This window comes from Lithobates pipiens, unplaced genomic scaffold, assembly GCF_037356315.1.
Source record: "Lithobates pipiens isolate NorthernLeopardFrog02 unplaced genomic scaffold, aLitPip1_a1.2 Scaffold_13, whole genome shotgun sequence".
Classification (NCBI taxonomy): Eukaryota; Metazoa; Chordata; class Amphibia; order Anura; family Ranidae; genus Lithobates; species Lithobates pipiens.
The window spans coordinates 520,325,759-520,352,070 of NW_027507718.1; the positions used below are offsets into that span (position 1 = coordinate 520,325,759).

The 26,312-nt window shown below is 43.4% G+C and overlaps 1 protein-coding gene across 2 annotated transcripts; it reads left to right on the plus strand.

Moving 5' to 3' along the window:
* On the plus strand, positions 1-26,312 carry LOC143976213 (taste receptor type 1 member 3-like). Of its 2 annotated transcripts, XM_077478632.1 has the most exons (4): positions 1-60; positions 138-355; positions 5,872-6,163; positions 24,809-26,312. In XM_077478632.1, the coding sequence occupies exons 1-4, from the start codon at positions 58-60 to the stop codon at positions 25,724-25,726; spliced, it is 1,431 nt and encodes a 476-aa protein (XP_077334758.1). In that variant the 5' UTR covers positions 1-57; the 3' UTR covers positions 25,727-26,312. The 2 variants fall into 2 exon arrangements, with proteins under 2 accessions (XP_077334758.1, XP_077334757.1); XM_077478631.1 differs by having other exon boundaries at positions 1-355.

Here is a 26,312-nt window from a genome sequence, read left to right on the forward strand (position 1 = left end):
CTGTGGAGATGTCACTGACCCGTATGTGTCATCGTAGCACAGAACCCTGTAGACACTATGGTATATTCTCCATAACAGAGCGTGTATTATTGTCTATAGTTATGAAGATTAAAGCTATAGCTGTATGTACCCTGCAGAAATTCCGGATCGCTTGGATTGTTCTGTGGATGGCTCTTTGTATATACAGCACTCAGAGTTCATCATCACCCTGTAATCTCATGATAAAGGACGTAGATGAGGAATTTGGATTTTACCAAGAAGGTGAGTTCATCATTGGAGGAGTCTTCACTATACGTGCCGGGACTACAAATTTTAAAGGAGCAAAATCATATATGAAGGATTTTTTCTCAGTGGAGTAAGTAACATTTTATTACACTATCACACCACACAATGTCATTTTCCTATGCAAGCACATTGTTCCATGTTTGGGATCTGTGTCATTATCAGATTAGGGTTGAAAGGAAACCTGTCAGAAACATGCCTCATGTTCTATGCACACACATGTATACATGATTTCATATGAGCAGATACTGTAAGTACGAATTGCAACACTGGCAGCTACAAGAAGATGAAGAAAAATTTGACATCTGCTTTCCTGTGCACACATACAAATTTTTCCACATTTTGTCATGTTACAACCAAAAATGTACCGGTAAATGTATTTTATTTGGATGTTACTGTATGTGATAAACCAACACAAAGTGGCACACAATTATGGAGCCCCCCCCCCCCCAGTCAATACTTTGTAGAACCGCCTTTCACTGCTATTACAGCTGCAGGACTTTTTGGGGATGTCTCTACCAGCTTTGCACATCTAGAGAATATCTCAAGCTCTGTCAGATTGGATGGAGAGCATCTGTGAACAGCAATTTTCAAGTCTTGCCACAGATTCTCAGTTGGATTTAGGTCTGGACTGTGACTGGACCATTCTAACACATGAATATGCTTTGATCTAAACCATTCCATTGTAGCTCTGGCTGTATGTTTAGGGTTGTTGTCCTGCTGGAAGGTGAACCTCCACCCCAGTCTCAAGTCTTTTGCAGACTCAAACAGGTTTTCTTCTAAGATTGCCCTGTATATGGATCCATCCATCTTCCCATCAACTTTGACCAGCTTCCATGTCCCTGCTGAAGAAATGCATCCCCATAACATGATTCTGCCACCACCATGTTTCACAGTGGGGATGGTGTGTTCAGGGTGATGTGGAGTGTTCGTTTTCCACCACACATAGTGTTTTGCTTTTAAGCCAAAAAGTTCAATTTTAGTCTCATCTAACTAGAGCACCTTCTTCCACATGTTTGCTGTGTCCCCCACATGACTTCTTGCAAACTGCAAATGGGACTTCATATGGCCTTCTTTCATCAATGTCTTTCTTCTTTACACTCTTCTATAAAGACCAGATTTGTGGAGAGCTTGAATAATAGTTGTCCTGTGAATGGATTCTCCACCCTGATCTATAGATCTCTGCAGCTCCTCCAGACTTGCCATGGGCCTCTTGGCTGCTTCTCTGATGAATGCTCTCCTTGCCCGGCCTGTCAGTTTAGGTGGACGGCCATGTCTTGGTAGGTTTGCAGTTGTGCCATACTCTTTCCATTTTCAGATGATGGATTGAACAGAGCTCCGTGAGATGTTCAAAGCTTGGGATATTTTTTATAACCTAACCCTGCTTTATACTTCTCCACAACTCTATCCCTGACCTGTCTGGCTTGTTCCTTGGCCTTCATGACGCTGTTTGTTTACTAAGGTTCTCTAACAAACCTCTGAGGGCTTCACAGAACAGCTGTATTTATACTGAGATTAAATTACACACAGGTGGACTCGATTTAGTCCATAGGATTCAATATTGAGTTGGCACACCTTTTAGAGCTACAAAAGCTTCAACTCCTCTGGGAAGGCTGTCCACAAAGTGTAAGGGTGTGTCAATGGGAATGTTTGACCATTCTTCAAGAAGTGCATTTGTGAGGTCAGGCACTGATGTTGGATGAGAAGCCACGCCAAAGACATGCTGGTAGGTTAATTGGCTTCTGTCCAAAAATCGTCCCTAGTATATGAATGGGGACCTTGGATTGTGGGCTCCTTGAGGGCAGGGGCCGATGTGACTGTGCAATTTACAGGGATAGGGACAATTGTAGACACTCACTCAGGTTGAACTGGATGGACTGGTGTCTTTATTCAACCTTACTAACCATGTAACTATGTAAGCCCTGGCTCACAGTCTCTGCTCTAATTCATCCCAAAGGAGTTCTATTGAGTTGAGGCCACTCAAGTTCCTCCACCCCAAATTCACTCATCCATGTCTTTATGGACATTGCTTTGTGAACTGGTGCACAGTCATGTTGGAACAGGAAGGGGCCATCCCCGAACTGTTCCCACAAAGTTGGGAGCATGAAATTGTCCAAAATGTCTTGGTATGCTGACAACTTAAGAGTTCCCTTCACTAGAACTAAGAGGCCAAGCCCAACCCCTGAAAACAACCCAACACCATAATCCCCCCTCCACCAAATGATTTGAACCAGAGAACAAAGTAAGGTCCATAAAGAAATGGATGAGCGAGTTTGGGGTAAAGCAACTTGACTGGCCTCAACCCGATAGAACACAAAGAACACAAGTTCCTCCATCCCAAACTCGCTTGGTATGTCAACATAACAAGACATTTTGGACAATTTCATGCTTCCAACTTTCTGGGAACAGTTTGGGGATGGCCCCTTTCTGTTCCAACATGACTGAGCACCAGTGCACAAAGGTCCATAAAGACATGGATGAGCGAGTTTGGGAAGGAGGAACTTGTCTGGCCTACACAGAGTCCTGACCTCAACTTGAAAGAACACCCGTGGGATGAATTAGAGTGGAGCCAGGCCTTCTCGTCCAACATGAGTGCCTGACCTCACAAATTCTCTTCTGGAAGAATGGTCAAACATTCCCATAAACACACTCCTAAACCTTGTGGACGGCCTTCCCAGAGAAGTTGAAGCTGTTTTAGCTGCAAAGGGTGAGCCAACTCAATATTGGATCCTATGGACTAAGCCCTTGTACACACGGTCGGATATTCCGATGGACAATGTCCGATAGGACCGTGTTGTCGGATAATCCGACATTGTGTGGGCTCCATCGGACTGTTTCCTTCTGAATATCCGACGGACAAAGTTTTAGAGCTGGGCTATAAAACTTTCCGACAACATGATCCAATTGGACTTTGTCCGATTGTGTGTAGAGAATTCCGATTGGAAGTGCCACGCATGCTCAGATCAAATTCCTAGACCAAAGCTATTGGCTACTAGCCTGAATGTAGTCCCGTCGTAATGAAATAACGTCATGACATTATGTACGATCGGATTTTCTGACAACTTTGTCCGACCATGTGTATGCAACACAAGTTTTGGACAAAATCCGTCGGACAAAATCTGATGGACTTTGTTTTCGGAATGTCCGACCGTGTGTACAAGGGCTAAGACTGGGATGCCATTCATGTGTGTGTAAATGCAGGTGTCCCAATACTTTTGACTATCTATCTAACTATCTATCTATCTATCTATCTATCTATCTATCTATCTATCTATCTATCTATCTATCTATCTATTTCTTAGCAGTCTCAGTGTATACAAATAAATAAACTTGTTTTCCCTTTTGAAAAATACAAGCCCCAGCATTCCCAGCCTGCCAGATTCTACATGTATGCAGGGAAGGGTTCCATCCTCAACTTGTGACTATTTGTGATATGATAAGTCCACCATGCTGTGCCTGACAGGATGGGATTTGTAGTTCCCCAACAACAGCCATTCCTAATTCCTGTGTATCTGTTGGCTATGAAACTATAATCCAGTTTGTCATTCCAATCAAGTGCTGTATATGTAGATGGGGTGATGACCGTTCTTATACTAAAGATTCATTCACACCATAGGCATTGGGTTGTGCTGGACAGCCTTACCCCTTGAGTCCCAAAGCATAGACAAGGCAAATTGTCCCACTCATTTCTAGCCTGTGGCTTCAGAGTTACAGGGTGTCATGGCATGCTGGGACTTATAGCTCCACTACATAAGCCTGTCTAAACCTATGGCTCACAAGCACAATTTCATTGCATATCAAAGAATGAATGCCCTGACAGCCAGGTGCTTTGGGGTGTAAATAAAAAAAAAAAAAACTGCAGACATAACAAAGTCTCTAATCTCACCCAGGGAGTAGCCACTCGCAGCTAGGCTCTTCAGGGCTCAACAGATTGCTAGCCAGAGATCATGGCAGTCAGCACGCTGATTCAGAACTTGTCAAATCCTCTGAACATGTACAAATTATAACTGAAGGTGAACAGGAACCTTTTTCCTCAGTACCTGGAACGTTCTCGGCCTCCTTGATAGTACTGGAAAAAGTGTGGATTCATCAATGTCCTTCCCAACTCAGTAACCAGGCACTTCTCAGGATGCCCCCTGTCGGCCCTCCTCCGAAGAGTCCTCCCCCGGTCACTTTCACAAGCTGTGGTGCCACTCCAAGCCGAGAGCACACCCGGACACCTTGAATCCTCCCTCAGTTACTGCGCCTCGGACCATCCGGTTCCGAGACTCGGGAACAGAGGGATCTCTGCCCCAGACCAGACGGGTCTATTGGGGGTAATCAACAGAAGCATGTTGCGGGGTGTCGAACATCCCATGACTGGGACCCCTCGTGGGGCTACCCCAGTCCTGGAAACAAGAACAGACCGCACGGACCTCACAAACTCCCCTCCTGAACACGTGACCTCAACATCTTAAGTATCCCCTCCTAGACTCCTCAGCGGGGCCTGGGACACCCGCTGATTGATACCCAAAACGTCCAACCATGCCTGGTTCTGGCTTGTCATGTGCACTTCAATGTTCACATGACCAGGCAGAACTTCTAACCCAGCCCAGCCAAACTGATGTCAAAGTTAACCTACATAATTAACCCTCAGAACCCCACTACTGTTCTGAGGCAAATAACTAAATTTACACATGAATGACATTCTGTCCAAAATGTCATCCGCTACATGTATATCTACAGTGATTGTAAACTGCTTTAGCCCTTGTACACACAGTCGGACATTCCGACGGAAATGTCCGATCAGACAGTGTTGTCGGGTAATCCGACCATGTGTGGGCATCTTCTGACTTTTTCCGTCGGAATGCCCGACCAACAAAGTTTGAGAGCTGGATATAAAAAACTTCTGACAACATGATCCGATCGGACTTTGTAGAGAATTCCGATCGGACAAAGTGCCACGCATGCTCAGATCGAAATTCCTAGACCAAAGCTATTGGCTACTAGCCTGAACGTAGTCCTGCCGTAACGAAATAACATCATCACGTTACGAACTATCGGATTTTCCATCAACTTTGTCCGACCGTGTGTATGCAACACCAGTTTCGGACAAAATTCGACAGATTTTGTTGTCGGAATGTCCGACCGTGTGTACAAGGGCTTACACTGACCAATTTAGCAACGAAGCACATCTTTTTGATTTTTGGTGACTCACAGTGTTTCTCTTTGGTGGTCAGTGTGCCTCTTCCTTTAGCATGTGCAGGTCTTGTCTCTTGTCTCATTGCTTTTGTGTTACACATAATGGACTTTTACCTTGGTGTTTATTGTGGCTACCACTGCTTTAGTTTTATTTGGAGATGAGACTACATAACATGTGCTGTCACTCATCTACCGTCCAGTCTACTAGCATAGGAAGATCACTTACCAGCCTACAGAGGATCACCTTTCCATGTTGGATTCCAAAACATTGCTGTAGTGCCTGCTTTGAGTTGACACAAGTCAAACCAATGTCTGCATTTTGGCATCAATATTATATTGCCTGTAAGCAGAATTATTAATATCTTGAAGATTCACTCTAACACAAAATAAATATCTTTATTTCTACAGTGATGATTTTCGAGCACTACTAAATGTTTTGGTCTTCCGTTTTGCTATTCACAAAGTTAACCAGAATGCAGAAATTTTACCCAATATAACACTGGGATATCATATGACTGATTCATCATTAGATGCTGGTTTGGCTGTAAGAAATGTCCTACAAATTTTATCTGGACCACAGAAAACAGTCCCTAATTATTTATGCTCTGGAGAAGGCAAACTGGTGGGTTTTATTGGAGACCATTACTCAGTGACCACTATTCCAATGGCACAAATACTGGGGCTCTATGGATATACACAGGTAGGTGTTTTACACATGAATGTCTGTAACATTTTTTTCAATATTTTGCGATGCCTTAGTAGAAAGAAAATATGTTCCTATACAATGAAGAAAAAGGGTTGTAATGCCAAAACACCGATAATAGGACTTAACCCTTGCCACCGAGTGTACACAGATGTGCGTTCTCGGCTTTCGGGGTTTATACCGCGATGATGCCCGCAGCTGCAGGCATCATCCCAGTACTGTTTTTTAGAGCCAGCAATTGGCTTTCCAGCGAAAACAACCGATGCAGCTAAAAGCCGCTCAGCTGTTATACTGGAGGAGCGAGAGATGACGCCCCCCTCCCACCGCCTCTCGCTGCTCCTACTGGGCCTCCTGTTCCATCGTGAGGCCTGATCACCAATCCGATGCCTCCGGCGGCTAGGGACAGACTGGAATGAAGCAGAAAATGGCTTCATTCCAGTCTCCTGATTGTAAACATGGAAGCGACATCATGATATATACAGTATTATACACCGTTTTCAGTGATCTGAATACTTTGAAGTGCAAAGGAGGGATTGGAGGTCTTTAAAGAGTACCTGTCACCACCTTTTACTGTCACAAGGCATGTTTACATTCCTTGTGACAGCAATAAAAGTGATCAAATTTTTTTAAACAATTTATTAATATTAAAATAAATAATATTTTTTTATTTTAAAGTGCCCCTGTCGCCACAAGCTCACGCAGCAAAGAAAATGCATATGGAAGTCGCGCCCGCATATGTAGACGGTGTTTAAATCACACATGTGCGGTAACTCCATGATCGTCAGAGCGAATGCAATAATTCTAACACTAGAACTTCTCTGTAACTCTAACCGTAAAAAAAATGAAAGCGTCCCCTATGGAGATTTATAGGTACCGTAGTTTGTCGTCATTCTATGAGTGCGTGCAATTATAAAGCGTGACATGTTTGGTATCTATTTACTCAGCGTAACATCATCTTTCACATTATACAAAAAAATTGGGCTAATTTTATATATATATATATATATATATATATATATATATATATATATATATATATATATATATAATGTTTGGGGGTTCTAAGTAATTCTCTAGCAAATAAATACAGATTTTAACTTGTAAACACCAAATGTCAAAAATAGGCTTAGTCGTGAAAGGGTTAAGCTCTCACTTAAAGGCTAACTTTGGAAAAGTTAAAAATGATCCCCTCCAGTGTGTTCAGTCTAGGGAAAAGGAGAAGCAGTTTAAAATAACTATAGTCTATTTTTTTTTAAATAAAAATAACAAACATGTTACTTACCTGCTCTGTTGCAGTGGATTTGCACAGAGCAACCCAGATCCTCCTCTTCTCGGGTCCCTCTTCTGTGATCCTGGCCCCTCCCTCCCGTTGAATGCCCCCACGGCAAGCAGCTTGCTATTGGAGCTCCTGAGCGAAGTCACAACTCCATGTATCCATTCAGACACAGAGCTGCAAACCAGCCCCACCCCCTCTCTCTCCTGATTGGCTGACTGACTTTGATAGCAGCGGGAGCCAACGGCACCACTGCTGTGTCTCAACCAATCAGGAGGGAGAGCCTCAAACAGCCAAGACACTCGTGGACATCACTGGACAGAGATGAGGTTCAGGCAAGTATTAGACCCCTTTCACACTACACCGCCCCCACAGCGTGGGCGGTAAAACGCCGCTGTTTTTAGCTATTTTTAGCGCACACCGCTCCTTCACTGCTCCAAAGAAGCTGCTGGCAGGACTTTTCCCTGACGTCCTGCCAGCGCACCGCTGTAGTGTGAAAGCACTACAAACAATGGTGCAGCTTTTTTAGGGTGGATTGCAGGCGCTATTTCTAACGCTCTATCGCCTGCAAAATGCCCTGGTGTGAAAGGGGTCTTAGGGGGGCTGCTGCACACAGCAGGCTTTTTATCCTAATGCATAAAATTTATTCATATAAAAAAACCTTCTGACTTTATAACTCCACAAACTTAACTGATCCTCCACTCCCTTGGCAGACTGTCCCTTGCCTTCATCATGACCAATGTAGGTCTGTGGACCCTACATCAGCCTTGATTACATCAATCGCTGGAGCATGGGGGAGAAGAAGTTGTGAGGACCAGTCCAGTAGCATTAAGGAGATGGAGATCGGGTAATTAGGTCTTCCTTTTTATGTTTCTATTGAATTCTCGGCGCCTGTATCATTAAGATTTGATTGACAACAGCGAGAGCCAATGGCTGCTCTGCTATCAATCTATCCAATCCAGAGCCGAGACAACAGGCAGAGAGGTAGAGTGCGTCTCCGCCATGGGAACGAACTGGCTCAGGTGAGTAAAATTGGGGGCTGAACAGTGTCAGATGTTTTTTCACCTTAATGCATAGGATGCATTAAGGTGAAAAAACAAAAGAGATTACAGCCCCATCAAAATCCAGTGATACACTGTTTCACCCTGCTCTGCACATGCTCAGTTGCTTTCCATTTTAGGCACGTTTAGGCACTGCTGAGTTTGTAGAGGCCGATCTGCTGACAGCCTTAGCCACTTCAATACCGGGCACTTTCACTACCTTTCCTTCGCAGGCCAATTTTCAGCGCTCTTGCACTTTCACTAAGAATTGCATGGTCATGCAACGCTGTACCCAAATGAGATTTTTATCATTTTGTTAACACAAATAGAGCTTTTATTTGGTGATATTTATTCACAAATCATTTTTTTTTTTTCCGATATAAGCGAAAAAAAGAGTGGAAAGTTTGAAAAAAAATATTTTCTACCTGCTGTTTTAAAAGAAATCCAATAAAATCCAATTTTTTCATAAATTTAAGCCAAAATATATTCTGCTACATGTCTTTGGAAAAGAAAATCCTGTTAAGTGTATAATAATTGGTTTGTGTGATGACGGACATGTGTGCGCAAATGATCATGTACAGATGTGTGCAGATGATCACTGACATATGTGTGCAGATGATCACTGGGACATATTATATTATTGTTACATATATGGGGGACAGGTGTTTTTACTGTGTGGGGACGTGTGTGGGGGACAGTGTTTTGGGAACACTGTGTGTGTTCACATGTGTGGGAACACTGTGTCGGTGATGCCGGTGATCAGTATGTAAAAAGCTGTAAAAAAACAGCTCCCACTCACTGATCACCGGCTGGCTGCAGCGATCTCCTCTCCTCTCCTCACTGACATTTTTCGAGTAAGGAGAGGCGATCGCCTAGCAACCAGCTCTCTGTTAACATCACATAACACAGTGACTGAGAAGAGAAAATATTAGGTTCAAATATTCCTTCGGGGCAGGGCTGGTGCTATTACTAGGTGAACTAGGCAACCGCCTAGGGTGCACTGCTGTCTAGGGCGCAGCCACATCCAGTTTGACCTTGACCTACAGTAGACCCTGTCATTGTATTTTTTTGGATGACTGGGTCTTTGGGGTCATGCAGACATGTGCTCCCGCACTCCCTATTGCCTCCAATGCCTGGAGGTTGGTATCTTGCCACCTTGCACTCTTTCAAGATGGCAAAGGTGGTCATTGGTTCTGCTTTGGGTCTTGGACCATGCAAGTGGCACGCTCCGGATGGGGTACTGGTGTGGGCAGTGCGTTGTCTCCCGTGGGTAGTAAGTAGGGCTGTTTGGTAGGTCATTTGGCCTTGTGGAAGCACTGGTGGTACTACCTTTGCTCTTTTCCCGGGATGGTGCAGTTGGACTGGTAAGCCTGTCACAGCCTTGTGTTCCTTCAGGGGCCTTCATTTCACTGCCCACTATCTCTATTACTCGTTTTTTTCAGGGGGGGGTGAGGGGTGCAAGTGGCTAGTCTTGTCTAGGGCGCAAAATAGTCTAGCACCAGCCCTGCTTTGGGGGAGGAGGGCTGTAATCAGAGCTTCTGAACTGATTGCAGGGAGAGGAGTAGTGGAGCCGGAGCTGTCAGTGGTGGGGAAGGAGAGGAGGAAAGCAGATGAGGTGGACTGGAGAGGAGAGCTTTCAGGGAGGAGAGAGTGTGTAGGTGCAGCGGGAGCAGAGTGATCACCTACCTGTCAGAAGTCGGAGACCCGGCATGTGGGATGTTGGCACCCAGAATTGAAAATGACGGGGGTGGACAAATGTAGAGGCGGGATTATATTATATGGCTGGTCGGGGTGTTCTGATTGGCACAAGATCAGCTGCAGGGATTGAGAACAGGGCAAAATTGTAAAACACCTGACTCTAGGTAAAAGACAGAGAAAAAAAAAAACGACTGCCTATTCTCCTGCCTTGTATCGGATCTGTAGGAGAAAAATGAGTAAGGCAGTGGGAGTGATGCGGGAAACTGCTCAGCTGAGTAGAACTGCAGGACATATGTCAGAATCCGGGTCTGTCCCGAAGAATCCGGGACTGTTGGGAGGTGTGCCTCCTATGGATCTAAAACATGTATTGAAAAACGCTGGAATATGCAACCTGCATAGGTGTGAACCAGGCCTAAGGGTTAAAAGCCTCCCCCTTCATCAGCGCTTGGAAATATTGAAGGTAGTGTGTACTGGACTGATACAGTTGGAGGGATTCTGAGGGTTAGTTAGTAGCAACTGCTTTAAAAGAGAAGTATGGGAGATACATAAGTATACTTATGTAGGTGGATGCAGCATCAGTAGGTCAGAGAGAGCAGAGTCACAATCCTCCTCTTCTCATAGTTAGTCAGGTTTAAAAAAGACACAAGTCCATCCAGTTCCACCATAACATTCTCGGGTCCACAGCTTTTTCTCTATTAACTAGGTTCATTGTACATGTAAATACACTCCAATCACTATAAAGCCCCATACACACTATCAGATTGTCTGCTGATTTTTTCCATCAGATTTACCAAAACCATATAATATGAGGTCAAACCTTAGGGGTTTCAATGTGTATGTAATCAGGCAGGCCCTTCTACTACATGGTTTTGGTAAACCTGAAGGAAAAAATCAGCAGACAATCTGATAGTGTGTATGGGGCTTAAGAGTATTTACATATACACAGTTAGATCTGCATTGTCAATTCCAGTTGATACATGCACTTCGTCAGATGCAGGAAACATCTCCTCATGTGCAACATATATATTATTAGTGTTGGGCGAGCAGTTTGGGCGAAGAATAAGTTTGGCCCGTACATCACCTGTTTGTATGTTTGGTGAACACCCACATTTTCGGGGCACTCAGCGGCATGTTTGCCCACCAAGCGTGAATAACTGATGGCTGTTAAGGAGCGGGTTGCGTTCATTTGACCGATAATGATGAACGTTTATAAAAGTTTTTATTTTTTATTTTCTCTTTTTATAATATCTTTTATGCATGTTCATTAAATGAATGTGGTGATAGAATGTTTTTGGTAGCAATTTGTATGATCTAATAAAGTTGTTTATTGACAGTACTAATGTTAGGGCTGCCCATAATCGAGATGGCGCTTAGCGATCTACATCCGGGATTCAGACCAAGGTGTGGTAGTATATTAGGTGGTGACTCAGCATGCTGCCTGTTCCCCATTGAAAATGTTAGTTATGACAAAACGCGTCTGAGGAAGTACGTGCTGGTGTCACCACGCCGTCTCGTTGAGGAGAACAGGAGTGTTTGCATTGTAGCCGGCCGGCTCCATATCTTTATGTAAGATTTTTATGTAAGATCTGTTTGTAAGTCTAAACCTTTTTAATTCATTAAAACCTTTGTTGACGTTATTACGATATGGTGTATTATAGCCTCCCTTGGGTCATTACCGACTGATACCTACGGATACGTTTTTCTGCTGAGAGTTTCTCTCCCTATCAATCAAACTGCATGCCATTTTCCTGCAGAGGATCTATTTTCTTAAAGGGATATCTGCCTTTTTGGTTTGGCATCTGGTAAGGAGGGACCCTCTGTGTGGTGTCGGTATACACAAATTGCGTTATATCCACTGGGTTTTTGTCCATGCAATGTTTGTTTTACACATTTTGCATGCTTGGTTCCTGCTGAGGATTCATTTTTTAAAGAGATATTTGCCTTTTTGTCCTGGCATCTGATAAGGAGGCCCTCTATGTGGTGGCGGTACACTTAATTGTTATTTATCCACTGGGTGTTTTTCTGTTTGTGGAAAAAAACTTTTATATTGTAAGCGCAACTGTACGTGTTGTACTTTTTTTTTCATTCAGAATTTTTTATTTTATGTTAAAATAAATTACATGTACAGAATATTATGTGATACCAGAAATAAAAAGACATATTGAAGTACGGATGATACAAAGCAAAGAAGAATTTCAAGATATTCTCGTGGGAATGACAATAAATGGCCTTATATATTTTAGAATTTGAAAACATTCTTATAGCTGAGTTTTAAACATTTTAATCCCAAGAAAATATAAATATGTCTAAAAGAAAATATATGATTTTAAAGTTTTGACCATAACTTCTAAAGTATGTTTTTAGTAAGTATTATATAGTAAGGGAAGAACATAAAAGGTATATAGGAGGGGAAGGGGAGGGAATAATTCTCCGGGGAGGTTTTATATATCAGCTAATGTTGTAATTCTATAAAAAATCTTAATCACCATAACAATAAAACTCGGTTGTCAATATTATCTGATGTACTGTATAATATTTAATCCAGGGTTTCCATATGATATCAAACTTTGTCATCTGATTTTTATCTATAGCGTCCATTTTAGCATGGATGAAAGATTGATTCATTCTACGTTTTGTACTTCTATCCGATAAGTTTGGCAATATTACGCTATGGTGCATATTTTTTCCTTTTTTCGGTGATATGAAATGAATGCCAATCTATGCTTAGAGGCTTACAATCATACATTGCAGCATCACAGTACATTGTCTTCTTGCAAACCCACCAGCCCTGGCTGGGTTAAAGCCACACAATTGGCTTACAATCTGGGGAGCATTTTTTCATAAGTTGATGATACACTCCCTTTTGGTCTTGTCACTAGGAACGTTCAATTGATCTCCAGCTGTTCAAACATTTGGAATACAATATATATCATAATTATAATTTCTTTCTTTTTGGACTGCAATAGCGCAATTTTCTCCTTTTTAAAAATAATTACAAATTAGTGTATATTATTTGGTCTTTGTGAAAGTTATAGAGTCCACAAGCTATGGTGCCAATATCTGAAAATTGATCACACCTGAAATATTGACGGCCTATCTCATTTTTTGAGACCCTAACATGCCATAAAAGTACAAATACCCCCCAAATTACCCTTTTTTGGAAATAAGACATTCCAAGGTATTTAGGAAGATGCATGATAAGCTTTTTGATGTTGTCATTTTTTTACCACAATTCTTTGCAATATCAAGATTTTTTTCACAAAATTGTCATATTAGCAGGCTATTTCTCACACACAGCATACCACAAATTACACCCCAAAACACATTCTTCTATTACTCCTGAGTATGGCGATATCACGTGTGAGACTTTTACACAGTGTGGCCACATACAGAGGCCCAACATGCAGGGAGCACCTGTAGGGCGTTCTGGGGCACCCAGGCCAATTCTGACATTTCTCTCCAACATGTAAAAATCATCATTTATTTGCTAGAAAATTACATAGAACCCCAAAACATTATATGTGTTTTTTATTTTATTTTTTGCAAAGACCCTAGAGAATACAATGGTGGTCATTGCAACTTTTTATCTCGCATGGTATTTGTGCAGCAATTTTTCAAATGCATTTAAAAAAAAAAATTGTGCTTTAAAGAAAGACAAAACAGTAAACTTAGCGTAAAGTTTTTACATAATGGGAAACATGGAGTTACGTTGAGTAAATAGATACCTAACATGTCACCCTTCAAAATTTCCCCTCTCGCCTCCCGTAAAAAATGATCAAGCAGTGGAACAGCCGCTATGATCATTCTTATGGTGTAGAGAATCACCGGCTGAAAAAGCTGATATCTGAATGATGCCTGTAGCTGCACCCATCATTCAGATATGCAGATATGACAGCTGGCGGGCGGGAAGTGATTAAAACACTTTTTTTTTAACACAAAGTTGTCCATTTATACAATATTTCTAACACATAGCATGTGCATACCAAAAATGACACCCCAAAGTAGATTCTCCTACTCCTCCTGAGTACGGCAATACCACATGTGTGAGACTTCCACAGCCTGGCCACATACAGAGGCCGAGTACAGCAGTATGGCTGAGCATGGCTGAGTATGGCTGGATATCACTGAGTATTGCAGAGTATGGCTGAGTATGGCTGAGTATGGCTGGGTATTGCAGAGTATGGCTGAGTATGGCTGGGTATGGCTGAGTATGGCTGGGTATGGCAGGGTATTGCAGAGTATTGCAGGGTATTGCAGAGCATTTTAGAGTATTGCAGGGCATTGCAGAGTATTGTGGAGTATTGCAGGGTATTTCAGAGTAGTGCAGGGTATTGCAGAGTATTGCAGGGCATTGTAGAGTATTGCAGGGCATTGTAGAGTATTGCAGGGCATTGTAGAGTATTGCAGGGCATTGCAGAGTATTGCAGGGCATTGCAGAGTATTGCAGGGCATTGCAGAGTATTGCAGAGTATTGCAGGGCATTGCAGGGCATTGCAGGGCATTGCAGAGCATTGCAGGGCATTGCAGAGTATTGCAGGGCATTGCAGAGTATTGCAGGGCATTGCAGGTTATTGAAGAGTATTGCAGGGCATTGGCTGAGCATGGATGGATGGATGTGGCTCACAGAGCATCGCTGTGGGCTGGATCTGTAGTGCCCACAGCGCTGCTGCCACCGATCTCTCCCCCTCTCCTCTCACACTGTACCGATCGGTACGTTTGTTTATATGTTTTTCAGTGGCCATTTACAGTGATCCGGCAGTCACAGATGCTCTCGGGTGCACACCCCAGGGGGCACGGGAGAGCGGGATACTGGGAGGACGTCACTGTACGCCATCCCAGAGTTATGCGCCCGCCCTGTAGCCATCATTCAGCTATGGGCCAGATGGCAAGTATTTCAAGGATTTTTAGATTTTTATTGTTTCATTTTAAGCCTCATTAAAATCACACACAATCTGTGTAAATAACATAGTTTGTAGGTGTGATAACTTTCATGCAAACCAATCGATATGAACTTTTTTTATTTGTAACCACTTACGGGCCGCTGCGTGCCGACATACGTCCTAACTTTGAAGAGGAGTATCGTTGTTATGCCAACAGCTATCTGCAACAACTCGGGTATCCTCTTATTTGGCCAGTGGTCCGCTTTCCGATAAAAGCAGCCTCTGTGGCGGATTTGCCACAAGATCACTTTTATCGGTGGCGGGAGAGGGCCACCCTCCCGCTGCGCTCTGGTGCTCTCCACCATTTACTGGAGCTGTCGGCAGTGGCGGCAATCGGATCTTCTCCTTTGCTGGGTATGGAGATGAGTCAGGGGAAGATGGCCCACCCATCTCCATACCATTGCAGGGTGAAAGCGACGTCAAAAACTCTTAAAGGGACTTTTTTTTTTTTTGGATTATAGTGTAAGTATGAGATGTGAGGTCTTTTTGACCCCAGATCTCATATTTAAGAGGTCCTGTTATGCTTTTTTTTCTATTAAAAGGGATGTTTACATTCCTTGTAATAGGAATAAAAGTGACACAATTAAAAAAATAAAAATAAAAAAGAAGAGTGTAAAAAAAAAAAAAAAAAAAAAAAGGTAAAATAAATAAGAAAAAAAAGATGTAAACGCCAAGCTGGCGTGCAGAAGTGAACACATACGCGAGTAGCGCCCGCATATGGAAACGGTGTTTAAACCACACTTGTGAGGTATCGCCGCGATCGGTAGAGTGAGAGCAATATTTCTAGCTCTAGACCTCCTCTGTCACTCAAAACATGCAACCTGTAGAATTTTTTAAATGTCACCTATGGAGATTTTTAAGGGTAAAAGTTTGTCGCCATTCCACGAGCGGGCATAGTTTTGAAGCATGACATGTTGTGTATCAATTTACTCGGCATAGCATTATCTTTCGCAATATAAAAAAACGTATACTGTTGTCTTATTTTTTAATTCAAAAAATTGTGCTTGTAAGTCCGCTGCGCAAATACGGTGTGACAGAAGTATTGCAAGGACCGCCATTTTATTCCCTAGGGTGTTAGAAAAAAATGTATACTGTTTGGGGGTTCTAAGTAATTTTATAGCAAAAAAAAAAAAACTATTTTTAACTTGTAAACAACAAATTAAAAAAAAAGGCTCTGTCCTTAAGTGGTTAATTATAAACATGTTTCAGAATAAATGTTGGCCAACATTTATGAAGAAATTAGATTTTTTTATTTTTTTTTTTTAAACATTTTATTGGGAAAAACAAGGGAAGTAACATAAGCATACAAGAAAGTAAAGGACATTCCATCATATCCTACGGAAACACATATCCAGTGGCCGTAAAACAACAAAAATCATGAACAGTTATCAGAGTTAACACATGAACACTTACATGCACAATCGAGGAAAAAGGTCTAGACCTCAATTACCTGGGAGGTGCGGTGTAGCCAAATCATGTGTGGTACTCGAGTAAGGGTGGGTCTAATCTCTTTTCGTAGTTGGAGTATCTTCCCTAGGCAACTTTCAAAGAAGCCCAGTATAATGGTGACACGTAAAGAGTAAATGATATCAGGGTATAAAGTACACTTCCTATACTACTCCTGATAAGCTATCACCTTAGAATTCTTCAGACGTACTTAGTACAGTAATGTATCTGGGTTCCGTATTTTACACGGTGAGATGCACATCTTCAAATTCTCAGGAATGACTAAGTGTGGGAGGGGTGAGGGGAGGGGATAAGCAAAGGATTGGAGGTAGAGGAGGGGAGAAAAGGAAAGAGAGAAAGGGCGATAGAGAAGAAAAAAAAAGAAGGGGGAAAACATACACGCACACGGGGGAGAACATATAAGAGTAGAATGTTAAATCCTTAAAGCGTGGGGGAGAATGTCGCTCTCTGCTACATCATCAGTTCTGCCACTACCCCCATCTCAGAGGCTGCTTTAACATGTTCATGAGGTAACCCATGAAATAGAACCTGATTATATTCTTGTTGGTGCCATAACTTCAGTGTATCTTGGGGTGGAAGTGAAATGTTTCCAGCAAGACCAGATCATGTTAAATTTTTGAGTTGTATCTCTGGAAATGTGAATCAGTTCTTCCATGTCGGCCATTTTGTTGATCCTATGAAACCAGTCTTTCAGTGTGGGAACCCTAGGGGAGCCCCATAAAATGGGAATGCATTGTTTCGCAGCATTAAGCATAAACATTGCCAGTGACTTATGATATGTGCGGTGTGGTAGAGGTGTCAGGTGGAGCAGACATTGGGCCGGAGTTGCGTCTATCTGGTATGTTGTCACCTGGGAAGGGATTTGACAAATATCTTTCCAGAAAGCCTGTATCAACGGACACATCCACCAAATGTGCAGAAATGTTCCAATGTCGTTCCGGCATCTCCAGCAGGTGTCAGAGGCCGAAGGGTAGAATTTTTTAATGAGAGCGGGTGTGCGATACCACCTAACCTGAATCGTGAACCCGTTTTCTTGCGTGTTCACATTAAGTGAACCTGAGTGTATATGCTGAAATATGCGTTCCCATTGATCATCCGTCACCGTTATCGAAAGATCCTCTTCCCATTTCCGGCAGGGCCTAATCGAACTGGGACGTATATCCTCGAATAGGAGATTGTGCGTGATAGTGATAAGATGCCGCTGTGGGGCATTTTGAGTGCATAGATTTTCAAATGTGGTGAGAGGCCTAGAGCAAACCGAATCTTTGTCTATCGATTTCAGGAAGTGTACAATCAGCAGATAAGACCAGGGAGATATGGGCATTTTATCCATTTGAGTTGCAATGTCTGGTGTCGCACGTAGTTTACCCGAGTCGAAGAAGTGAAAGGCCTGAACGAGATTTTTCGACCAGCTGTCTACAAGGAATTGGGAAGACATCCCCGGGGGAAAGTTAGGGTTGAGCTTAAGAGGCGTGAGGGGGCCTGGTACCGACGAGAGCCTTGTTTGGGAGCAAATTTGCTTAAAGCACATTAGGGTAGGACCTATTAGCGGATGTTGGTATAGTTCCGGCGGGATGTGGGTTTGCTCCAGCCACGGAATAGTGGCTAGAGAGAGACCGGTAAAGGAGGCTTCCAATGGGATCCAGTCCTTGTATTGACTGTGAAGATTCCAATCTGCTATTCTAGCTAAATGGATCGCCCTATAATAATTGTAAATGTCGGGGAGACTGATCCCCCCCAAGTGTTTCGGATAGGTGAGATGTCTGAAGTTGATTCTTGAGGTTTTTCCCCCCCATAAGAATTTGGTGCATATATTCCTATAGGACTTAAAAAAGGAGCTAGGCAGTTGTATAGGGACAGCCTGAAGCACATAAAGCAATCTAGGTAGCACATTCATCTTTAGAATGGCAGCCCTGCCGAACCATGAGAACGTGGGTCTATTCCATCTGACAAGGTCATCTGTTAATTTACACAGTAGGGGTAAGTGGTTTTTAGTATATAATTCAGACAGGTCCGATGGGAGATTAATTCCCAGATAAGGGATACAATCACTCCTCCAGTGAAAGGGGAAGTTAAGTTCGCATTGATCTTTCGTCATTTTATGTAGAGATATGTTCAAGGCATAAGACTTGTTGTAGTTGATTTTAAGATTAGCTATCGACTGAAAGTACTCAAATTCTTTGAGGACCACTGGTAGGGAGGTCACGGGCTCAGAAATGAAAAGAAGAATATCATCCGCGAAAGCGGCATATTTAAATTCTCTATATGGGGTTCGTACTCCTTTAATATCTGGATTGAGTCTAATTTTTTGTAAGAGGGGCTCCAATGTCAATATGTATAAAATTGGGGAGAGAGGGCAGCCCTGTCTCGTGCCGTTCAGGATGGAGAAGGCGTCTGACAGAGTATTATTAACCCTGACCCTAGCAGTTGGGACTGAGTACAGAGACATGATCAGATTGAGCATGTGGGGGCCCAGACCCAAGTTTAATAGCACCGCTTCCATGTAATCCCATGCAACTCTGTCAAACGCCTTCTCCGCATCCAAGGAAAGAAACATGGCTTTCTGCCCTGATTTAGTAATTAAATGGTGTAGGTTAATGGCCTTAATTGTATTGTCCCTCGCCTCACGGCCAGGGACAAAACCCACTTGGTCAGCAGAAATTAAAGAGGGAAGAAGTGGAAGGAGCCTGTTGGCCAAAATTTTAGAAAAAATCTTGATGTCCACATTTAGGAGGGATATGGGTCTATAACTGCTCACGTTAGTGGTATCTTTGTCCGGCTTAGGAATGACCGTAATATGTGCCTCAAGGAGCCCCTTCGAGAGAGATCTAGAGAGATGGGGGGTATTGAATGCCTTTAGAAAAGGGGTCTGGAGGGTTTCCATAAAAATTTTATAGTAAGCCGCAGTCAGGCCGTCAGGCCCGGGACTTTTACCCGGCTTCATTTGTTTCACTGCCTTTACCCATTCTGTGGGGGAGATCGGGGCTTCTAGGGCCTCAGAGGCGTCTTTCGAGATTTTTCCTACTGGTAAATTTTCTAGGTATTTTTTAAAGTTTTGCTGCCTCTGTTGTGCATCTTGTGTATGTGAGGAATGCCCGTGCAAATTATAAAGGGACGCGTAATATTTTTCGAATTCACGCGCTATTGCAGGGTTTGATTCATGTACGTCACCTGTTGGTGATCGGATTTGGTGGACGGTGTTCTTGACCCTTTGTGTCCGCAGAGCTTGCGCCAGTAGATGGCCTGGTTTATTGCCCGATTCATAAAAGAGCTTCTGGGTTAAGATGTATTTCTTTTTGGTGTGGCGATTTAGTTCTTCCTGAATGCAAGTACGGGTTTCTGTCAATTCAACCTGGGTATCTAGGGCAAGGGAACGTTTGTGTTGCGCCTCTAATTTTCTAAGTTTGGCCAATAGGGCTGCCATTTTAGCTTGCTTCTCTTTACGCATTGCAGCAGTAATAGCAATCATTTTCCCCCTCACTACACATTTGTGGGCCTCCCATTGCAGTTGGAATGACGTGTCGGGTGTATCGTTCTCATGAAAGAAATGTTTTAAACAGTCTCGAATTTCCATCTCCCTAATCTTATCCGTCAGAATGCTTGTGTCCAGTCGCCATATATTAGAGCGAGTCAGCTTGTCGGGAAAGGAGAGGGTTGTGGTGACAGGATGATGGTCCGAGATTGTCATGGGTTCTATGGTAGCTCTCGTTAGATAATGGAGATCCTGTTGCGAGACCATAATGTAATCTAAGCGCGAATATCTATTATGAGGAATAGAGAAGAATGTAAAATCTTTTTCTTTTGGGAAGAGTATGCGCCAAGTGTCATGAAGGAACACCTCTTGGAGGCATTTCTTAATTTGCTTAATTGCTCTGAAAGGGATGCTGGAGGTGCCGGAGGACGTATCAATGAGAGGATCAAGTGGAACATTAAAATCCCCGCCCAGGATCAAAAGGCCTGCTTGAAATGCGGATAGTCTGTTTATCGTCTCACGGAAGAAAGGTACTTGTGCAGAATTAGGACTATAAAGATTAGCAAGTGTAATGTTCCTATTTCTAAACGTACCCTTGATGAAGATGAACCTACCTTGTTCATCAGCTAGTGTGTCTGTTATTTGAATGGGGGAATCTTTAGCAAGGAGAATGGATACCCCCTTGCATTTTGAGGTGGGGGAAGTGGCGTGGTAGCAGATGGGGAATCTAGGACTGAATAATTTCGGGATCGACTTAGAGCAAAAATGAGTTTCTTGCAGGAAAAAAACGTCTGCCTGCAAAGATCGCATAAGGGAGAGCACTTGAGTGCGTTTCTCCGGGATATTAAGCCCTTTTACATTTAGAGAAACTAGTTTCAGGTTATTGCACTGTTGGCGTGGAGTGGGAGCAGGCATTGTCAGTAGGGGAACGAAGAAGAGGACAGACAACAACAAACAACCAAGCAAAGACATACACAAAAAAAAAAAGGGGGGAGGGGGAAGAGGGGAAGGGGGGGAAGGGTGTTAGCCTGGATAGATGGGTCTTTACGGAATGGGGAGCGGGGAGATAAGGAGCAAGCCGAAGAGTAGGTTGAGCTCGTCAACCTTCTCAAGGAATCCAAATTCGGTGTGGTCAACAGGGACTACCAGCGTCCGTTGTGTGGGGGTGGCGGACGGAGTAGCACGAGGGGAAACGAGCTCTGGGTCCTAATAAGGCCGGTAGTGATATATGGGTGGCGGGGTGGCATATATAACATATAGAGAGTCAAGAGGGGGGGGAGGGGCCACGAGCAACTCTATCTCCCTGCTATGTTCAACCCCTACAAAAGCGCTAGAAGGAGGTCTACATTATTAGAAGCAACAGAGAGAGGGGAGGGGTAGCCCTCCATAGGTTAAACTAGACATTAGAGGGTGTGTGCATCCATAGGAACGAACATAAACAGACGGTGTGCTTAGGGTAAAACGTGGAAGGGTGTCTTCCAGTGGAAGGTGGTAATACCTAAGGTGTACAGAATACCTGGGGTTCAGAGTTTGCACCCAGCACCGGAAACGGCCTAATTCATGAGCGAAGTCAACTGTTACCTGGTTGAGAAAGACCATTACGCAGAAGGGATGATCAGTGGAAGGGCAGCGCATAGTTATGGTACTGGGAGCAGCAGCCTAAATAACATGTAGTAAGACATCACTAGTGCATGGAGAGACTTTAAATTAAGCAGGCAATCGCCTTGTCGATAACAATGAGCTTATCAAAAGAACAAAAAAAATACAATTTGCATAGCAAAAAAACACAAAACAAAGTAACGAAACCACAACGGTGGAACCAATATTCTAGCACCCACACCGCTGGACAAAAAGAAAGAGAGAAGAAGCCAACAAACATGAGGGGAAGGAGTCTGTGCATGTTATCTATCTCACAAACCTTATTGTAACCTATGCAACCAGATTGCCTGGCGCGACAGGTGAAATAAGGGTTTGGGCCCACATGCGTAGCATAGAAGATTGAATACCTGGAGAATGTTCTCCACAATTTGGGAAACCTCCAAACAGGGGAGGGACTCGCCCTCAGGCATACTAAACCAGACTCCTTCCCCTCGGGTGCTGCCCAGCGGTCAAACTCTTCATTGTGAACTGGACTGCAATATAAAACAGAACCAATGGTATACAATATAATATTTTGACTACCTCCCAAGCTGCCAAGGTCCGTCGCCCGAAGACAGAAGAGACAAGCAAGAGGGTGAGAGAGGAGGATAAAGTAGGCAGAGGTTTAAAAGACAAGATGAGGAGAAGGTATAGGCAAAGGAGACAGGAGAGGCGAGTAAGAAGAGAAGAACATAGTGGAGGAGGGAAAGAGTTGTAGCATCAAGGGAGCACATAATCCCCCCTCTTCTCCCCCTAATATAGGGTCTTTGTGCTAAGAGTTTTCCACATCAGTCAATCTGTGCTATGGAGGGGGGATCTTCTGCAGAAGTGTCTGTGGGAATCAAAATGTCACATGGACGTAGAGTCAGCTTGAAGAGGGACTAGAGGTTCACGTGGGCAGAGGATAGCCTATATGTGGAAACCAAGTCTATCATAAGAAGAAAGGGTCACTGAGTGAGGTTGGGAAAATCCAATTGTGGGGTCTCCAGACCCGCCCAAACCAACATGGCCAAGTAGTATGTAAGTTTCTTCTGAGGTAGGGCAGATGGTTTCAGGGAAATAGACGAACAATCTCAGGGCAAATAAGACAGGTTATGTGGGTGAGAACATGCTGAGTACCTGGTCAATTATGTCTAGGCCTTCGGTGAACAGGAGAAGCGGTGGGACTACCATTCCGTGGGGCGTCCGGGAGCCTCCGTGGCGAACGAGGAGGGGGAGGCTGTTGAAGGTCTCTGCGCCGACGTCCCATGTGGAAATTACCCGCTACCTCCAAACCTTCCATGGAAGAAACTCTCGTTAAAGAAGGGAGCTTAAAATCGCTGTACCAGTCAGGAAGTTCCACTGCAGGAATATCCAGGGCTGCGCAAAAGTGGTCTAAATCCTCTGGTACCTTAAGGGTTGCGCTACGGCCCTGGTGGGATGCTGACAGGCCAAAAGGGAATTTCCAGCGGTACTGAATTTCTCTACGCCGGAGGACCTCCAGGAGGGGCCTTAGCTCCCTTCTGCGTTGCAATGTGATACCGGAGAGGTCCTGAAAAATTTTAATGGATGCTCCCCTGTACATGAGCTGATTTCTCTCACGGGCTTTGCGGAGGATCTCTTCTTTCAGCTGAAAGTCTATCAGACAACATACTGCGTCTCTCGGGGGGTCTGTATCTCTACCCCTCGGACGAAGCGCTCGGTGAATGCGTTCGAAAGCCACTGGAGTCTCCAGGGGTCTTTCCAGCAGATCATTGAAAATGTGGGTGACTGCTTGAGTAAGGCGATCAGGTTCAACCGATTCGGGGAGACCTCTCACCCTAAGGTTCCGACGTCTCCCCCTATTGTCCAAGTCCTCCATGTGCCTGTTGATATCTCTTAGATGGATAGCGTGGGACTCAGTAATCTGCTGCACATGGCACAGGGAGGCATCATGGCGGGCCTGGACAGATTCAATTTCTTCCACTCTGACTGACATGGAATGAATGTCCTCCCTTAGATCCGCAATGGCGGCGGATAGCGTGCCCTTAATGTCGGCAGCTACGTTCCTTAGGTCATCTATTGTTAGCATTTGCGGTTCCCGGGCTTCGGGGTCTGCCCTCGAGCGTAGCGGGCTCCTGCTGTGGGAGCGCGATCTACTCGAGGCCGCGGGTTGCGAGCCGCCTCTAGGCCTCGCGCGGAAGAGGTCCGGTATTTGCCTGTTTGGCTGAGTATGCTGCTCCGGAGGGGAGCGGGACCTAGCCGCCGACATCCCCTGTGGTGGCCCCTGCTTACCGCTGTGCTTCTGGCGTTTTTTCCCCGCCGTGGTTACTGTGTGCTGGGCCTCGAGGACAGGAGCTCCAGGACTACGCCGCCATCTCAGAACGCCGCCGAGCCACGCCCCCAGCAATTAGATTTTTACATTTTTTTATTGGATATGTCTTATAGCAGAAAGTAAAAAAAAAAAAAAAAAAAAATATTGTTTTGTTTTCAATATTTTCTTTATTTTTTTCATTTATATCGCAAAAAAAAACAAAAAAAAAACAGTAGTGATCAAATACCACAAAAAGAAAGCTCTATTTGTGTGAAAAAATATATATACATTTTGTTTGGGTACATGACCTTGCAATTACCAGTCAAAGTGATCCAGTGCCGAATGGCAAAAAAGGACCTGGTCATGAAGAGAGTAACATTTTTCTGGAGCTGAAGTGGTTAATGGAGATTTCACATAAACTCATTATCTAAAATCCCCCCATGCTGAGAGCTCCCATATCAAGTCAATTGCTATGAGGGCATCCGTGTGTGCTTGTTCCCAAGCCGACTCTGTGTGTCCTTTGACACACAGAACGGGGCTCAGCCCTGCGCCCCCTGCTCCCTCTTTACTGGTTGTAATTCACACTGTTGTTTCTGAGCCAATGAGGAGGGAGAGAAACGAGAGAGCATTTGCTCTTGTGCACATTGCTGGATTGAGATAGAGCTCAGGTAAGTATTGAAGGAGGTTGGGGGGGATCTGCACACAGAAGGATTTTTATCTTGTTTCATAGAATGAATGAAGGTAAAGAGCCTTCAGCCTTTAGAAACACTTTAATATAATGCGTATTGTTTTATTGATAAATTAATGCCTAAAAGACATAAGATAATGATTCTCTTTCACAGATAAGTTACGGAGCTACAGACCCTTCTCTTACTGACAGACGTCTTTATCCTCATGTTTTCCGAACAGTTCAGAATGATCATGTCCACTATTTGGCTGTAATTGAGCTGTTGAAATACTTTGGCTGGACTTGGGTTGGAATATTCACAACAGATGATGATGCTGGAGATAAGGAAAGAGAAATTTTAACAAAGTACATGATCAGTCATGGGATTTGTGTTGAGTTTACATATAAACTTGGAATAGAAACATTAACTGATGATATGTCATTCAAAGCTCTTGAAGCCTCTGCCGCTGTTTTTAAAAACTCCACTTCTAAGGTCATCGTAGTCTGTGGATCTTATGTCTACATCAATGCAGTTTTCTCTATCTTTAACAGTTTTGTCTCTGATAAAACATTTATTTTTCCTCCTATTTGGGTTTCCAGATCTTCAGTACATCTATTACCAATCCCTGCAATTAACGGGAGTTTAGCGGTGGAACTCTACCCCTTATCCCTTCCAGATAAAGAGCATTTCTTTGATGGCATTGACAAGATGAATAGTACAAACAATTCACCAGGTTCCCATTATTTTCTAACTATCGCAAAGTGTTTGTCTGCAAACAGAGGAAAGAGCAAAATAGTGTGTGAAACAACCTCTGGCACAGGAGAAAAATATCCAAACATGGACGGTTTTGTGAATCAAGGTGTCACGCCACGAATATATTACGCAGTAGAAAACTTGGCTAAAGCTCTTCACAATATGCAACTACTCCGTAAAGGAAAATCTGATAATAAGCGACGTCATTATTATAAGCATCAGGTAGAAGTTACATCATATCTTCAATTTAAAAAAAATATTTTACATAACAGTAATGTACAGAATGTTCACTTAGACAGCATTTTTAATAAATACACAGTATTTCCAGTTCAAAATTAAAATCTCTTATTAAGGTGCCAGTCATCAATTTTACTTAACCATTTCAATACCGGGCACTTTCACACCCTTCCTGAACAGTTCAATATTCAGCTTTCACTTTAATTGACAACTGCAGGGTCATGCACATTGTACTCATATAAATTTTTTATCAGTTTTTTTGAGACAGATAGAGCTTTCTTTTGGCGGTATTTAATCCCCCACTGGGTTTTTTTACTTTTTGCTAACAAACAAAAATAGACCAAACAAGAAAAAAAATTTATCTTTGTTTCTGTATAACATTTTGCAAATATAAAATATCAATATAAAATTGTTTTCCATTGGTACCAAACTCCAGAAACACTAAGCCAAACCTACTCAACAACCATGCATACATGCGTTGCAAGAATGACTTCAGCCCCCTGCAACATATGGTACTGGCCACTAGTTCAGCCATATTGGGAAACCAATTGGGAATTACATATGAAGACTAGGGATGGGCCACACACCCCCTGGCTTGGTTCGCACTAGAACATACCGAACAGGCCAAAAATTTGGCAGAACACACAAACACCGTTAAAGTTTATGGGACATGAACATGAATAATCAA